At 40.5% G+C, this 18,687-nt stretch overlaps 1 protein-coding gene across 1 annotated transcript; it reads left to right on the top strand.

Moving 5' to 3' along the window:
• The first annotated feature begins 16,770 nt into the window (after positions 1 to 16,770).
• Positions 16,771 to 18,425, top strand: LOC114623249 (putative protein FAM47C). The gene has a single exon (XM_028769938.1). The coding sequence runs from the start codon at positions 16,816 to 16,818 to the stop codon at positions 18,124 to 18,126; it is 1,311 nt and encodes a 436-aa protein (XP_028625771.1). The 5' UTR covers positions 16,771 to 16,815; the 3' UTR covers positions 18,127 to 18,425.
• Positions 18,426 to 18,687: the final 262 nt, after the last annotated feature.

Consider the following 18,687-nt stretch of genomic DNA (forward strand, 5'->3'; position numbering starts at 1 on the left):
TGGCAGCTGATTAAGAAAAGCCTGATTAATGCTGCTGATTTTAAATATCTCCCTTAACATCTTTCTCTGTCCCTCACAGCTAAATCTGACATGCAGGAGTAGGTGGTCTAGCCTGGTCTGTTTGAACTCATGGTGATGAGGCTTTTTATCCTAAAACTCTAACTATAGCAGACAGAAGTTGACACATTAAGAACAAAACTGAAGAAAAAAAAAGAGTACAAGCTCATTTGGCTTTTCAAATATTGATAATATGCTTTGGTCATATCGACTTGTTTATCAACAGTTGGATGATGTGACTATGTATATTCAACATGTTTATGTGGCTATGGCAGAAAAAAAGACAATCACAGATTACAAAAAGTCCTACCCTCCTCCCCACACCCCATTGTACTGATAACTTTGGTGTGTACTCTTAGCTTACTAGGTTGCTTTCCTTTTTTAAAATAATGGGTCACATTGCCTATTTTTTGTTTCAAAAGAATTGTAGTGCATCTCTAGTTGCTTCTGTAGCTATCAGTGCTCCCTTTTGGAAATTATAATACCATAGCGCTATATTGTCTCCCCTAGCGTGTCTAAGTTTGTATAAAAAGTACTCACTGAGTTCTCGCCTAAGGTCAGCTTCAAAGACCACACAAAGCTGGTGTAGCCTCCCAATGACCACCGCTTGGTTCTCATTGCCATCTAATAAGTACCCAACTACAAATTCAGTCCCATGTTTGTTTCTGACCAGAATATTTAAGACTACTAATGCAAAGTTTGCTGGCTTTCATCCTTCATAAACTGCCATATTTTAAATATTATGATCCAAGATGTCTGGTAATGGTACTGCCAGGGAGAAGCAATTAGATACAGAACCCAAGTTATGAGCAACTTTGGCAATGCGAAGTTCTGTTGGAAGACAAAGCATCATTCTAAGGTCTACAGGGATTCCTAAAAGGTGATCCAGACATCAAAATCTAAAGTGCTTTCCTCATGATTAGTCTGGTGCTGATGACAATCCAGGAGAGATAGTCTAAACTTTATGTTGTGTGGGTGCTATGTTACCTGGGTGGGACCTAGTGAACTATGAAGGAGGCTTTCATACCACTTGAATAATGAGTGTCCATGTCCATTGGCATACCTGGTGCCACAAAATAGAGGAGCCTAGCAACCTAGGGAAACCTCAGAATGGGCCTGGAACCGTATGGTGGCTGCTTCCCCATTTTTACAAAAGTCTGCTCAGGTGCTGGCAGCTTGGCACCTCCAAATAGTGCCAGTGGGGTGGTTGAGAATTCTAGAGCTCCTGTCAACTGATCCAAAGGCTGTATACAGAACCCAAAGCAACAGCAGCAGCAGCAGCAACAACAACAACAAAGCCCAAAACCAACCAACCAACCAACCAACCAACCAACCAACCAACCAACCAAACAGAAACAGAAAAAATAAGACCTGAACCTCCATTCTGGACTCCTCTGGAGTTTATTTCCTAGGTTTGTGATTCTGCCTCCCTCATCCTCTCCTGGATCCCAGTGCCTACATCTGGGCCACAAACAGGGATCCTTGAGAATACCCCTGCAACCTGCTGAGGTGAGTGGACCTCTCTTAAAATGGGTAATGCTCCCTCTCACAGACAGGGCTGTCAGCTCAACATTCTGAGGAGAGTCCTGGAGAGTAGGCAGAGGAAAGTTTCTACTAAATAGCTTAATACTTTTTATGATAAGGTGATAGACCTCTGCCTCTAGCTACTATTAGGGCAGGTCTGAGATGAACACACTTGGGAGTAGATAATCCACCAGGCCCAGAAGAAAGAGTTTGAGGATGAGCTTCTGCTTTATTGTTTTCCCTGGTCACTGCTACTGTACTTGGCTGCCTCAGAGGCTGGGCACTGTAGTCACCTGAGACCCTCCTGAGCAAGCCTGAGGGCACCAAAACCCATGAGTATTGAATAGCATGTTCTGAGACAACTCCTGAGCTAAGTCCTCCTCTAGATAATGGAGATGTTAAGTCTGAGGAGGGCAAGACCCCTCCTAGAACCTTCCCTAGAGGTGAGATATTCCTCTAACAAAGCGACACCAACAAGGATTTACACTACATTGGAGAGAGCCTCTTGCCTTATGGCTCCAATAAAGAGGTGAAAGATTTTGCTCCATCACACCCCTGAGTCTATTCCCAGGAAAAGACCCCAGAGGTCCAGACCACCAAAGGCACTGGTGCTTGTTTGCCTGTCCCCCTTCTTATAGTGGTGACTTGGCCAAACTTGGCTTGCCCTTCTGCCCCTGTCCCCAGGGCTCATCTTTGCTTCTCTTGTATAAGAAAATGTTGAATCCTGTGGCTTTCAAGGATGACAGGGATCTAGGGGTCATTGAGAAAATGTACAAGACAAGTGGCTGCTACCCTAGAGGTACCGTCTATATTTCCAGGTCTTTAGTCCTGACTTACCAGACAGAGCAGACAAACCATAAGGCTCTTTCTCAGGAAAAACATGCATAAACAGATTCAGGCAATGTTTTCCTGGAACCAACACATCCAATATGTGGATATTTTGCCTTTTACTATTCATAATGCCTTCCAATGCTTCATTTGTTCCTCCAACACTCGCCCACTGTTGGTAGCCTTGCCAGTTAATGCTTCAGTAACTCACCACCTATCTGCAAACGGCATCCACTCAGAGTTACATGACAATGCCCTGTTTGATTAGGCTGGAATACCCCTGTCTGTTTAAAATTGGCTAAACATATGGATAGACCTTGTCTCACTAACATCATACTGACAAAATTAACATGTGAATCCCCTCCCTTCCTCCTCTGGTGTGGAGGCTTCATGTCTGTCTGCATGAACGCTTCCTCTTCCTCTTCCTTTTCCTCTCCCTGTGTCCTAGTTCTTTTTCTGTAGGTCTCCCTATATAAGCATGAAGAGATTGCATTTTTGCTCTAAAATCACACCAAGAGAAATCTTTGTTCCTTTGCTGGTGGAGATCAAACTTATCTTCTCCATAGGTTCTACAGGTGCCTGTGAAGTGGCCCCTCATTCAGACACATCACCTGGCTGGAGATTTCAGGGACAAACTTAACAAGGCCATGACATCAAAAACAGAAGGCCTAGAGACACTGCAGTGCCAGATGAACTTTCTAGCTGGAATGGTGTTGAAAATTAGGAAAACCCTAGATCTGATCATTGCCGAATATGGTAGATTTGTGCTGTGGTAGGGGAATGTTGCTTTTATGTTAATGAATCAAATGTTGAATCCAATGTAAATCAATCCACACAAAATTGCTTACTTTGTAGCAACAATCTGAGCCAACGTCCTGGTTCCAAAATCCTCTCCTTACCTGGTTGTTGTCTGTGCTGATCCCTGTGCTTGCTCTGTGTAGCATCACAATGTTTTCCCCCTGCCTACTCTTGTTTGTACAGTGTTAAGTTTCTACCAAAGTCATCTAAAAGATAAGAAAGGGTGAGATGAGGATTCTGTGGCTCCTGGGTGGGGCCTTGTGGACTATCAGGGAGGCTTTCACACTGCTTTGAATAGTATGAGTACCCATATCCACTGCAAAATCTATTGACACAAGATAGAGGAACCTACCAAACTAGTGGAAACTCGGTGTGTGCAAGAAACAGGGCAGTGGCTGCTTCCCCATATTTACAAAAGTCCCTTCAGGTGCTGGCAGCCTGGTACCTCCACATCGTGCTAGTGGGATGGTTGGCTATTCCAAAGCTCATGCTGATTCCCCACTGGTCCAATGGCTGTATAAAAAGGCTTGCTGTTGTATAATAAGACCTTTTTTGTTTGTTTGTTTGTTTGTTTGTTTGTTTTTCAAGACAAGGTTTCTCTGTGTAGCCCTGGCTGTCCTGGAACTCACTCTGTAGACCAGGCTAGCCTCGAACTCAGAAATCCACCTGCCTCTGCTTCCCAAGTGCTGGGATTAAAGGTGTGCAGCACCACCGCCTGGCATGTAATAAGGTCTTAACCTTGATGCTGGCCTCTCGAGTCTGTTTCCCAGGTTTGTGACTTTGCCTCCTTCATCACCCCCTGGATCTCACTTCCCACATATTGGTACTAACATCACTAGTATAATCCAGGTAGTAAAATCCAGGAAGGTGATGTCTTACCTCTTTCTTTGTCTCCAAAGAGTACTGGAGACAATGACTCCATAATTCACTATATCTAAGCAGTCATTGAAGTGGGGAGTGCACACAGATTCATTCTGGTACCCATCAGTTCTTAGGAATCTAGAGAGCCCATCTATTCTTCTGTAATACCTTTGTCTCAGAGGTCTAGGAAGATACCTCCTGTTGGAACAGCAGTCAGGAAAAATGACAGCCAGTTGTTTTCTTTTTATAGCCTGTCCCCTCTGGTAGAGGTCAAAATGGGCACTTTGGCAGCCTTAGTTACTGCTTAAATGTGAGCAACAGCTTTATCTATGTATAGGTGGGCTCATAAGTATAGAGTAATACCTCTTAGGTTTTATATGCATACCTGGAGATAATAGTTTTAAGTTTTTATTCATTTTTAAATATTATTGTTTCTTAGAAAATTGGGAAGTGATCTACCTCAAGATCCAGCTACATTACTCTTGAGCATATACCCAAAAGATGCTCAATTCTACTACAAGGATACTCCTTGTTAAGGATGCTGACAAACTCTCACTAAGCCAAAGCCTAACCATCACCAATGCCATAATGACTCGTCACAAGTCTCTTTTCTGAAATGCCCCCAGGATAACCTTTCAGGTGTCAGTTGCCCTATGCCTAGCTACCCTGCTGTCTGACCCAGACCTAGGTGGGCCTCTACATGACTGCTCACAGATTTTGGCTCACATTCATGGGACCAGATAAGATCTTCAGGATATCCCCTTGATGGATGCAGAGGTAACATGGTTCACCACTGACAACAGCATCATTCAGGACTGACAGAAATATGCGAGGACAGTGTTGTTCTCAAACTCTGAAATCATACAGGCAGAGCCAAACTTGGCAGGAATGTCAGCCCAGAAAGCTGAACTGGTAGCTCTGAAAGGTCAGGAGACACAGATAGCTAGTGTTGCTTTGCTACCTCTCATGTCCATGGGGCTATTTATAGGGAGAGGGGCCTTTTGACAGGAGAAAGAAAGACTATCTAAAATAAAGAAGGAATCTCCCTAATAAGGGTTCTATGGGGCCCTAAAATTCTGGCCATCATCCACTGCTTGAGACACCAGAAAAGAAAGTACCTAGTTTCAGAGGGCAACAATAGGGCAGATCAAGCAGCCACTCATGCTGCCATAGAAATCAGACTTCTCTTGCCTCTGACTTCCCTGATTCTGGGGGATCCTATACTCCCAGATCACCCGAAGTATTTAAAAGATGACATAATCTAGACTAGAAATTTGCTTATGTACCAATGTCATGACATATGGGAGAGAACAGCAGATTACAAACTCATTACGCCAGAAGAAATGAGACTATTCATATACTTCAGAAGATCCACCACTGCTCCCACATGAATGTCTAGAAAATTCAGGATTTGATATCAGAATTAGAGATGCCAACTCAAAGGCTGTCAAGAAATGTAAAGCATGCCAGCTAGCTAATACAGTGGCTAATGAGAAGACCCTGGTAATAAATTCAGAGGCACAAATCCTAGAGTCTACTGGGAAGACAGACTTCACAAAGGTAAAAACAGAAAAATTTAGACATATATGTTTACTTATGTTTATAGATTTTTTTTCAGGTTGGACTGAGGCTTTCCCCACTAAACATATCCATGGTGACAAAGAAGCTCTTAAAGGACATGTTGCCAAGGTAGAGACTTCCTGAGATGATAGGGTTAGACAGTGGACCAGCTTTTGTGTCCCAGGTAAGTCAGAGACTAGCCAATATTCTGGATATTGATTGGAAACTTTATTGTATGTATAGACCCCAGAGTTCAGGACAGGCAGAGAGAATAAACAAAACCCTAAAAGACACTTTAACTAAATTGATCTTAAGACTGGCAATAACTGAGTTAACTTTCCTTCCCTTCATTCTCCACCAGGTGTATGAAACTCTTCTTACCAGATGGGATTCAACCCTTTGAAATCATGTTTGGGATACCTACCTTCCCCCCTCCCCCCGCTGTACTGTTCCTAACATACAGGCAGACGTCATTACTGAGTTTGAGGATCGTTAATTGCTAGATGATCTCGAAGGTGTCCAATGGGCTCATAAACGAGTTTGACCTAAACTTCGTATTCTCTATAAAACAGGTCCCCTTCCAACTAGAGGTTATTAGAGCCTCATTAAAAGAAAACAGTCCCTCCCATTGTAATCCTGTCCCTGGAGGTCAACAGGACTACAACATGGAATCACAGACCCATTTACAGCTGAAGAGGACCCAGATCAATGGGAGGAAACTCAGCCTCAGGATCTCCTCCTGCCTCCCACTAATGTGGCCCCCACCCAAGCTCCAGGGACAATAATAATAATAATAACTTCAGAAACCTCCATGATTGGGCCTTCTAGTCACCAGAGAAAGGGAGGAATGAGACATCAAATCTTTCATATTCAGACTCCATCTTAGAGAACCTGACCTAAGGCTGAACTCAAGTTAGCTAACAGATCTGTTCCTAGCACCAGTTTCCAGGTTACCTCCCAACAAGATCTGCATCTAACACCAGCCTCCCAACAAACATGCACCCTCAGGTAACAAGCCCATCCCTGCTTAACAACCATCAATCAGGAGGAAACAGAACTTAAGTTTATGGTGTGGCTCCTAGCACGAGCCAATTATGTTAAAGACCATAATGGTCCCCCAATCAGATGTGTGCCAGGCTAGATACCCACTTCTTGCCTCTATAAATGCTTGCTTGAAACTAGGTTCAGAGCTCTACCTTCTTGCTGTGTCAAGGTTTGTGGGTAGCCCAAACTCATGTTTGAATAAAGAGACCCTAATGCGATTGCATAGGATTGCTCCTTGGTGATCTTTTGAGGTTCACAAACATTTTTTGACACAATAATAGCCAGGAATTGGAAACACCCTAGTTATTACTCAACCAAAGCATGGATAAAGGAAATATGGTACATTTACATAATGTACTTGGCTGTTTAAAAAAGATGACATAAAATTTGCAGACAAATGGATGGAGCTACAAAAAAATCATCATTCTGAGAAAGGCAACCCAAACCCAGAAAGGCAAACATGATATGCACTCACTTATATGTAGATATTAGTTATTAACTAAAGGACAATCATGCTACAATCCACAAACCCAGAAAGATTAAGGAATAAGGAAGGCTCTAGTGACAACCCATGGATCTCTCTGGGAAGGGGAAATGAAATAGATTTCGCAGATGGACTTGAGGCATGTAGTCATGGAAATGGGGCAGGTTAGGTCAGGAAGGGATGGAGGGCTAGAGTACAGGGAGAGATGACTAGAATTGAGTGGCATTTGGGAAGGACAAATTGAAATTTTACTGCAGTGGAGACTTCCTGGAACCTATGACAGTGTTCCTAGAAAGGCCTTAGTAAAGGAGGATGTGGAGACTGAACTGGCTATCTTCTGTAATCAGGTAAGTTATCCAGTGGTGTGACAGGGATGCCAAGCCAGGCATACAACCTTCAACCGATAACCTGTCCTGCCTGCAAAATGTCCTGGGGCACTTAGTAATGGCTCAGAGTTTGTGGGATTAGCCAACCAATGACTTTGTTAGCTTGATGTACAACCATGAGAGAGAGAAAGCCTATCGCTGACACTGCCTTGATGGCCAAGGAACCTCAAGCTTGATATCCCCAGAGATTTAGGATAGAACCAAATACCACCAAACTCCCCTCAAAACAAACAAACAAACAAACAAACAAATAAAATGAGTTTTTATTATATGCTGCTGTACTCAGATTGGTGCCTAGCCCAATCATTAGAGAGGCTTTGTCCAGCTGCTAATGTGAGCAGTAGCAGAACTCTGCAGATGAGGGAGAAGGAAGAATTGTATGAGCCAGAGGGATTGAGGATACTAGAAGAACATGACCCACTGAATTAACTAGGCAGGGCTTATAGGGTCATGATCTTGGCAAAACAAAACTATAAGTTTTATATTGCCATCTATAGGCAGTACATGTGCACTTATTTTGTTTTGATGGGTCAGGAACCTGGGAGGGTATTTGAAAGCATAACTTCAGTATATTTAGCTAACCATACTTTTTCTTTTCCTTCCTTCCTTCCTTCCTTCCTTCCTTCCTCCCTCCCTCCCTCCCTCCCTCCCGCCCGCCCCCCCCGCGCCCTCCCCCCCGCTTTCTTTTTTTGAGTCAGAGTCTCTCTATGTAGTCTTGGAGCTTACTATGAAGCTCAGCCTGACCTTGAATTCACAAAGATTCTCCTCTGTCTCTTGAGTACTAGGATCAAAAGTGTGTGCTACCATGCACTTGTAGCAGTTGCTGATTAGTGTACATCACCCCACCCCAAGAACATAATCAACAGAAGCCAATACAATACGGCACCATCAGAATCCAGTCAGCCTACTACAGCAAGATCTCGATATCCTAACATACCTGAAGAGCAAGACTGTGACCTTAAATCCCATCTGATGAAGATGATAGAGTTCTTTAAAGAGGATATAAATATTTCCCTTAAAGAAATACAGGAAAATACAATCAAACAGAAAAAGGTCATGAATAAAATGGTCCAAGAGCTAAAAGTGGAAATAGAAGCAATAAAGAAAACATAAATGGAGGTAACCCTGGAGATGAAAATCTTAGGGAAGCGAACAGGAACTACAGATATATAATACCAACAGACTGTAATTGATGGAAGACAGAATGTCAAGTGTAGAAGATAGCATAGTTGAAATTGATACACTGATCAAAGAAAATGCCAAATGTAAAAAGTTCCTAACATAACACATACAGAAAATCTGGGACACTATGAAAAGACCATACCTAAGAATAAGAGGGGTAGAAGAGGATGAAGATTCCCAGTTCAAACGGTCAGGAAACATCTTCAACAAAACCATAGAAGAAAACTGCCTTAACCTAAAGAAAGAGATGTTGATAAACATATAAGAAGTCTAAGACTCCTGCCCCATAATAATCAAAACACTAAATGTACAGAATAAAGAAAGAATATTAAAAGGTGCAAGAAAAAAAAGACAAGTAACGTATAAAGGCAGACCTATCACAATTATACCTGACTTTGCAACAGAGACTAAAAACCAGAAGATCCTGGACAGATGTGTTGTGGACCTGAAAAGACCCCAGATGTCAGCTCAGGCTACTATACCCAACAAGACTTTCAATGACCATAGATGGAGAAACCAAGATATCCCACAAAAAAACCCCTTTCTATTAACTCACCCATCTAGAGGCTAGCAGAAAGCAAACTCCGACACAAGGAGAGTAACTACACTAAAATCCACAAAAATATTAAACATGTCACAGCAAAACCAAAAGATGAAAATCATACATACAGTAATACCTCCAACCTCAAAATAACTGGAACAAACAATCATGGGTCATTAATATCTCTCAATATCAATTGACTCAATTCACCAATAAAAAGACATAGGCTACCAGATTGGATATGAAAAAGGATCCATCATTCTGCTAAATACAAGAAAGAGACATCAGCAACAAAGATAAGAACTACCTCAGAGTAAACAGCTAGAAAAAGATTTTCCAAGGAAACAGACTGATGGTTTGTATATGCTTGGCCTAGGGAGTAGCTCTATTAGGAGGTATGGCCTTGTTGGAGTAGGTATGTCACTGTGGGTGTGGGCTTTAAGACCCTCATCCTAGTTACTTGTAAGTCAGTGTTCTAGCAGCATTCAGATGAAAATGTTGAACTCTCAATTCCTTCTGTACCATGCTTACGTAGATGTAGCCATGCCCCTGCCTTGGTGATAATGAACTGAACCTCTGAACAAATAAGCCAGCCCCAATTTCAGGTTATTCTTATAGGATTGGTCATGGTATCTCTTCACAGCATTAGAACACTGACTAAGACATAGACTCAAGAAATAAGCTGGAGTAGACATTCTAATATCTAATAAAATAGACTTTTAACCAAAAGTTATCAACAGAGATGGGAAGGACACTTCATATGCATCAAAGGAAAATCCATCAAGATGAACTCTCAGATCTGAACATCTCTGCTCCAAATTCAAGGGCACCCACATTCCTAAAAGAAAAAAATCCAAATCACACTTTGAACCCTACACAAAAATAATAAGGGACTTCAACTCCCAACTCTCACCAATGGACAGGTGATTGAAACAGAAACTAAACAGAGAAACAACAAAACTAACAGATCTTATGAACCAAATGGATTTAACAGGATCTTTCACCCCCCAAACAAAAGAATATACCTTATTCTCAGCAAATCATAGAACCTTCTCTAAAATTGACTATATAATCAGGCAGAAAGCAAGCCTCAAAAGATACAAGAAGATTGAAAAAATCCCTTGCATTTTATCAGATCACCACAGATTAAGGCTCTACTTCAACAAAAACAGAAACAAAAGAAAGCCCACATATGCATGGAAAATTAACAACTCTATATTCAATGACTACTGGGTCAGGGAAGAAATAAAGAAATTAAAGACTTTCTAGAAATTCAATGAAAATGAAGGTGCAATATACAGAAACTCATAAGACACAATAAAAGCAGTGTTATGTTGCATGTAATTTTAAAAATCACACTACAGTCTTCCTGGGAGCTTGGCCTAGGCTCCAAACTCTTTGTTCCATCAGGCTTAGCCCAGGATCGAATAGAACCATCCCTCAACACAGGAATTGGGAGCTGCTGTCTGAACTCCACTGCTTCCCTTTTGCCTTTTCTTTTGTTCCTCCCAGCTAGGTACACCAAGCTGCCAGTTACCACTCTGCCTTTGCCCATGGATGAGAAACAATCCAGACAGCTTTATTATTTTAGAAATGGCCAGGTAACACAATTGCTGGGCACAGAGATCTCTTGTCCTAACCTTATCAGTTAGCCTATATCAGCCATCTGCTGGTGATGGAGGCCACTGGTCCTGGCTGCTCCAAGATCTTACATGGCTTTACGTCTGGACTAAAGAGCTCCCTTTTCTATTCCTATGTCTGCTCTTCCTCCTCCTGGAACCTCGAAGTCCTAACTTTAACCTTCACCCAGAAATTATCTTCTGCTTCTTTATTGAACAAATCAGGAACCAATTAGGGAAATAGCACCTCCCCCTACTGTGTTAAGAGGAAAATTCATAGTACTAAATGTCTTCATGAAGAAACCAGAGAGATCTCATACTAGCAACTTAACAGCACATCTGAAAGCTCTAAAATGAAAAGAAGCAAACACACCCAAGAGGAGTAGACAGTAGGATTTAAATCAACCAATTAGAAACAAAGAGAACAATGCAAAGAATCAACAAATCTAAGAGCTAGGTTTTTGAGAAAATCAATAAGGTAGACAACCAATTAGCTAAACAAATTAAAAGTCAGAGACAGTATCCAAATTAACAAAATAAGAAATAAAAAGAGAGACATAACAATAGAAACTGAGGAAATTACAAAAAAAAAATATTAGGACTTAGTTAAGAAGCCTGTGTGCCACAAAACCAGAAAATCTATATGATATGGATAAATTTCTAGAGAGATACAGCAGACTGAAGTTAAATCAAGCTCATGTAAACTATCTAAACTTTTCCATAATCACTAATAAAATAGAAGCAGTCACTAAAAGTCTCTCAAACAAACAAACAACAACAAGAAAAAAATAAAAACCCAGAGCCAGGTGGAAGAATTCTATCTGACCTTCAAAGACGAGCTAATACTCCTCACACTATTCCACAAAAGAGAAACAGAAGGAATACTGCCTAATTCATTGTATGAGGCTACAGTTATCCTAATACCTAAACACACACAAAGGCCCAATAAAGAAAGAGAACTTCCAACCCATTTCACTTATGAGCATCGACATAAAAATACTCAATAAAATTCTTGCAAACTGAATCCAAGTACACATGAAAAATGTCATTCAACATGATCAAGTAGGATTCATCCCAGGGATTCAGGGATGGTTCAATATATGAAAATCCATCAACGTAAAGCACCACATAAACAAAGTGAAAGAAAAAAATTACATGACCATCTCATTAGATTCTGAAATAACCTTTGACAAAATCCAACACCCCTTCATGTTAAGAGTTTTGGAGAGATCAGGCATTGAAGGCATGTATCTAAATGCAATAAAAAACAACACACAGCAACCCAATAGACAACATCAAATTAAGTGAAGAGAAACTTGAAGCAATGTAATTAAAATCAAGGACAAGAAAGGAGTGCCCACTTACTTCCTATCCATTCAATATACTACTTGAAGTTCTAGCTTCAGCACTATGACAACAAAAGAAGATCAAGGGGATACAAATTGGAAAGGAAGAAGTCAAGGTATAACTATTCCTATGTAATATGATTGTATACATAAGCGATCCCCAAAATTCTACCAGGGAACTATTCCCACTGTCGAACAACTTCAGCAAAGGGCCTGGAGAGAAAGAAAAAGTTAACTCAAAAAAATCAGTATCCCTGTTGTAGTAAATCTACAACCCTAATAAGCCCTTGTAAAAATGCACAACTCAGTTATACCCTCTCTCTCTCTCTCTCTCTCTCTCTCTATATATATATATATATATATATATATATATATATATATATATATATGCACTGCACACCTAGATTGGGGACATTTACACTACACTAATCTATTTCTCAGCTATGAGATCCCTTACTACTTGTGGCTTCTCTGGGCTATGTGGCTCTGCTCCATCTTCCTTTCACTTCCCCTTCCTCCATCTTCTTCCTCTCTCATTGTATCTTTTTCCCCACTTTCTAAAACCTCCAGCCCCACCTTTCCCTTCCATTGACCAATCACAGGCTCTAGCCTTTATTTAAGCAGTTAAAATAGGGAGAAGGTTCACATGAAATCACCTGAGTATGTGATCTACTTTTCTTTGGGGCAGCTCTCCTTGAGGAAGCAGAATTAACATCAGACTGCAAACAGCACCAGGGCAACCCATAACATAGCCCTTTTTTATAAAATGATAAATGAGCAGAAAAAAATAGGGAAACATACCTTTTACAATAGCCACAAGTAATATAAAATACCTGGGTGTAACTTTAACCAAACAAATGAAAGACCTTTATGACAAGAACTTCAAGTCACTGAAGAAAGAAACTGATGAAGATATCAGAAGATGGAAAGAACTCCCACATTCATGAATTTGTAGAAATGACATAGTGAAAATGACCATCTTACAAAAAGCAATCTACAGATTTAATGCTATTCCTATCAATACTTCAATACATTTTTTCCCAGATCTTAAAAGAGTAATTCTCTACTTCATATGGAAACCAAAAAACCAGGATAGCCAAAACAATCCTTAACAATAAAAGAACCTCTGGAGAAATCACTATCCCTAACCTCAATCTGTTTCTTCAGAGCAATAGTCTTAAAAATACATGGTATTGGTATAGAGACAGACTGGTCGATCAATAGAATAGAATTGAAGGCTGAGAAATAAACTCACACACTAATGGACAAAGAAGCTAAAAACCATACAGTGGAAAAAATGAAGCATTTTCAACAAATGGTGCTGGTCTAACTATATGTCTGCATGTAGAAAATTGAAAATAGATCCATATTTATCATCCTGCACAAAACTCAAGTTCAAGTGAATCAAAGATCTGAGTGTAAAACCAAATATACTAAATCTAATAGAAGAGAAAATAGGAAATAGCCTTGAATCCATTGGCACAGGAAGAAATTGCCTGAACAGAACACCAGTGCAGACTCTAAGATCAAAAATTGATAAATGGGGCCTCATGAAGCTTAAAATCTTTTATAAGGCAAAGAACATTATCATCAGGAGAAAATGGCAGCCTACAATTGGAAAAATTCTTCACTAACCCTACATCTGATAGAGGGATAATATCTGAAATATATAAAGAACTCAAGAAGTTAAAGTCCAACAAATCAAATAACCCAATTAAAAAATGGGGTACAGAGCTAAACAGAGAACTCTCAAGAGAGGAATATCGAATGGCAGAGAAGCATCTACAGGAATGTTCAAGTTCCATAGTCATCAGGGAAATGCAAATTAAAACTACTCTTAGATTCTACCTTATGCTAATCAGAATGGCTTAGATAAAAAACTCAAGGGGCAGCACATATTGGCGAGTATGTGGAGAAAGGAGAACACTTCTCCATTGCTGGTGGAATGCAAACTTGTACTCTGGAAATCAATCTGGCAATTTCTTAGAAAATTGGAATAGTTCTACCAGAAGACCCACCTATACCTCTCCTGAGCATATACCCAAACGATGTTCTACCATACCACAAGGACCCATGCTCCACTATGTTAATAGCAGCCTTATTTAAAATAGTTAGAAGCTAGAAACAGAGGTACCTGGACCAAAGAATGGATATAAAAAATGTAGTTCACTTACACGATGGAATACTATTCAGCTATTAAAAAAACAACATCATGAATTGTGCAGGCAGATGGATAGAACTATAAAATATCATCCTGAGTAAGATAACCCAGATCCAAAAGGGCACACATAGTATATACTCACTGATGAGTAGATATTAGCCATAAAATATGGAATACCCATCATCTAAAAGTATGAAATACCCCACAGATCTAAAGAAGTTAAACAAGGAGGAAGGCCCAAGTTAGGATGGCTCAATCCCACTTAGAAGGGGAAACAAAATAATCATGGGAGGGAGAGGAAAGAAGGGAAGAAGGTGGGAGAGAGGACAGGGAGTAGGATGGGAAAAGAGGGAAGGATCAGGTATGGGGAAAGACAGGAGAGAGGGCCAGAGGGCCAGAAGAATGAATGGAAATATGTAGCTGTTGGAAGTAGCTGGATAATCTCTAGGAAATCCTAGAGACCTGGGATAGGGGAGGTTTCCAGGAGTCAATGTGGGTGACCTTAGACAAGGTGCCTAACAGTGAGTACATGAAACCTGAAGAGGCCACCTCTTGTAGCCAGGGAAGACCCCCAGTGGAGGGATATGAACACCAAGGCACTCACAAATCTTTCAACCCAAAATTTGTCCTATCTAAAAGAAATGTGGGATAGAGCAGAGACTGTAGGAAAGGCCAACCAATAACCAGCCCAACTCAACATCCATCACATGGTCAAGAACCAATCCCTGACATTATTGATATTCAGAAGCCTAGCAAAACTATCTCTGAGAGACTCTTCCCAGAAACATGCTTAAACAGATGCGGATACCCACAGCCAAACATTGAACACTTATGGAAGAGTTGGGGGGAAGGATTAAAGGCCATGAAGGGCATAGGAACTCCACAGAAAGACCAACTGAGTCAACTAACCTGACCCTGGTAAACTCTTAGTCTCCAAGGCTGTCATGTCTGACCTTAGTGGGAGAGGATGCACCAAATCTGGAAGAGACTTCATGAGTCAGGGTGGGGCGATACCCATGGGGGGCACACCCTCAGAGGGGAAGAGTAGGGGGCCCACCCTCTCAGAGGAGGATGTAGGAGACACTATATGATAGAGGGACCAGGAGGAGGTAAGTAAATAAATAAATAAATAAATAAATAAATACATAAATAAAAGCAACTAGGTCTGGGAAAAGCATTACCTAAAAAGGTAACAGGCAACAGTATCTTGTATCCATATAAGGCCTCTAGGACTATCTATTCTTACAGAGGAAATATTGTATACAAAGACCATAAGCCAGAGTTGCATTGAATTTTTCATCCAAAATATTGCAAATTAGGGACTGGGGAGATGGCTCGGTGATTGGTTTAGAACAGTGTTTGCCTTTACCAAGGACCTAGGTTTTTCCAGTACCCACATGCCAATTCACAACCACTTGTAACTCCAGTCCTAGGAGCTCTTACACCCTCTTCTCGACTCCATGGACACCAGGTACACACATTATGTACTGATAAACATAAGATAAAATAATAACAAAAAAGTCAAAATAATGCAAGTGTGAGAAAAGTACATTTGACTCTACAAAGCACTGGTAGAAATAAAACAAAGTATTGTCATAGAATTATTTTATAGATTTTAATAGATTTTTTTATAAAGAGAGAATATCTGATAAAAAACAAATTAAGGCCAGGCGCACACACCTGTAATCAGCCTTCTTGAGGAAAAGTTTCATGCTTGCCTGAGCCACAGAGTAACTGTCGTGCCTACTAGCACTAATTACACAGCAAAACTTGTTCTCAAATAAAAAACAGCATAACAAAAGCTCAAACAAAACAAAATAAAAAGCCAGTTAAAAGGCATTAGGAAGAATCAGTTTGAGTCAGGCTGATCTACATAATGAGGCATTGGTCTGCTTCAGAAAAGGACAGATTCATCACCAGTAAGCATGTAGTAGAGTACATGCTTTCTTAAATTTTATTCTCAATGCCACTCATGACAGTATGAAAACCATGAAATAGCTGGAAAAAAATCAGAGAAGGAAAACATAGTGATAGACACACACGAAAAACGTCAAAATAATACCAGGAAAAATAAAGGAACATACATACAAGTGGAAAACTGCTTTTTAATAACTCAGAAAATCTATTGTTGAAATGAAAGTATGTGTATATGAAGAAGTGAATACAATATTCATAGAGACATTCTGTGAAATAGTCCAAGAAAAAAAAAAAACACTTGGAAAGTCCATCCCAGGAACAATTAAGTAAATTTAGTTTTGGACCAACAGAATGGAAGGAGCCAGTGAAGGGGTGACAGGGGTGGGCGAGCACTTGGTTTTTCCCATTCTAGTGGAATTTCAGGCACGTGGTTCTCTTAGCAACCTGAGCAGCCCTAGGAAAACAAGCTTTTAAGGCTGTGGCAATTGCCTCAGATCCAGGGGTACCATGGGGGAGCAGTGGCTGCCATGGAATCGCCCCCGGCAAGTACTTCAGCCAATGCCTCTGGGAATGACCTGTAAGCCCTGGTTCAAGGACAGGTTGCCTTCTAAGTGTTTTGCGAAGCACAAACAGGAACAACTGAAGTTCCCTACCTCTCTGGATGGCCGACGCTGGGTGTTTGTGAAGGAAGGGCTGGATGATTTCAGGAAGGGCTGTCCACCTAGTGAAGGTATGATCATTCGTGGCCCCAAAGAGGGTTTTCTCCCCACAATTTCTCGTGAAGTCCAACGTGGCACCAGAAAGAGTCAGCAAAAACGATGTCGGGACTTAAGCCTGTTTTCCTCTCTGTCGTTGGCCCAGCAAGCTCGCAAGGCATTTGTGGAGAGAACAGAAGCAGACCTGATCCAGAATCAGTTGGCTTTCTGGCCCATGGAGGATGGAATTCCTAGCGATAATGATAATGATAGTGATCTCATAGAAAATGTGCTGGAAGCTCCTGACACTGACCAGAAGTTGGAGGAGAAATTGGATCACTATGAGGACCGCAGAGAATCTATTCATTCTGTTCATCTGCCTAGTGTGTCTGAGGAATGCTCTGAAAAACAGGAAGAGCCAGAACCTCCCAGGTTTCCTGGGTCACGTAAACATGGTCTGCTTCTTGAAAAAAAAAAGCCCCGCAAAAAGGACCCCGCCAAGGAGTCTCTTTATTACCGGTACATACCCAAAGGAGTCTATGACTTCTGTGCATGGGTTGACTCATTTGGAGACTTGGAAATTGACGAACATTTCATGATGAAGCAATTTGACATTGGCTATGAGTGCAAACCGGTCTATACTGACTCTGCCATCAAGAAAATCAGCCAGCTTCCTGGGGATATCAGGCGCTGCAGGAGGCTCAGCAAAGTGAATGAGATCAGAGTCTCTATACAGGAGGCAAACTTTGAAAGGAAACTCCGAAAACCGCATGATCCTTACAAGCCCATTAGGGATAAGATTAGATATGGAGCATGGTACCTAAAGCCATATCTGTGGAAAAAGCTAGTAAATGATGAGCCCTTGATAGATCCTGAAGAGTTATTTGAACTCGAAGGTGGAAGATTTGGTAAACCAGACATCATTGAAGATCTTTATGGAACAATTGCCTTTAAGGATTTCATCATAAGCAAAGGTTACAATATGCCAACCATCCTTGAGAAGTTGTTTATGAGGAAAGGATGGAATTATGACACTGTCAACACTCCAATACCAAGAGTACTCAAAGCACATGAATTGATCATGCAGCAAAAGGATGAAGATTATGATGAGGAAAATGACTAGCTTGTTTTCCATTTTACTTGACTTTATTCTACTCTCATTTCAAATATTGAACATAACATATATGATGAAGATATCACCAAATATGACCATCTTTTTGGACAATATCTATAAATGCTAGACTTAAGTTTTATAAACATTTCTCAATGAACTCAAATGAACTTCTGTGCCTGCATAAATATCAACTTTAAGATCAACATTCATATATACAGTTCTCAAATTTATTTAATATTGAGAATATGGCATAGTCACATCAGTTACTTATAAGAACACAAAAAATTAATAAAACTCTGAATTACTACTGTTAGATTCTGTGTCATCTATTACAACACAAGATAAATCTTAAAATATTGTAATTGTTTTTATAAAAGAAAACTTTCATAGCTTCAGCTCAATGACAGTTTAAAGGAAATAATAATTATTGTGATTATTTTTTAACTAAACTTGAAGTTACAGGTAAATCAATGCCTGTTTTCTTGATTTTCTTTTCAGTTTGATATTTTAAAGAAAAATTTTAGTTTAGTTTTAGTCATATGTATGTGAGTGTGTTTGTGAAAGTAACTT

Source organism: Grammomys surdaster, unplaced genomic scaffold, assembly GCF_004785775.1.
Source record: "Grammomys surdaster isolate TR1022 unplaced genomic scaffold, NIH_TR_1.0 195, whole genome shotgun sequence".
In the NCBI taxonomy this organism is placed as follows: Eukaryota; Metazoa; Chordata; class Mammalia; order Rodentia; family Muridae; genus Grammomys; species Grammomys surdaster.

Excerpts from the sequence above, each read along its gene's own strand:
- LOC114623249 (XM_028769938.1), top strand. The coding sequence starts at position 16,816 with ATGGGGGAGCAGTGGCTGCCATGGAATCGCCCCCGGCAAGTACTTCAG.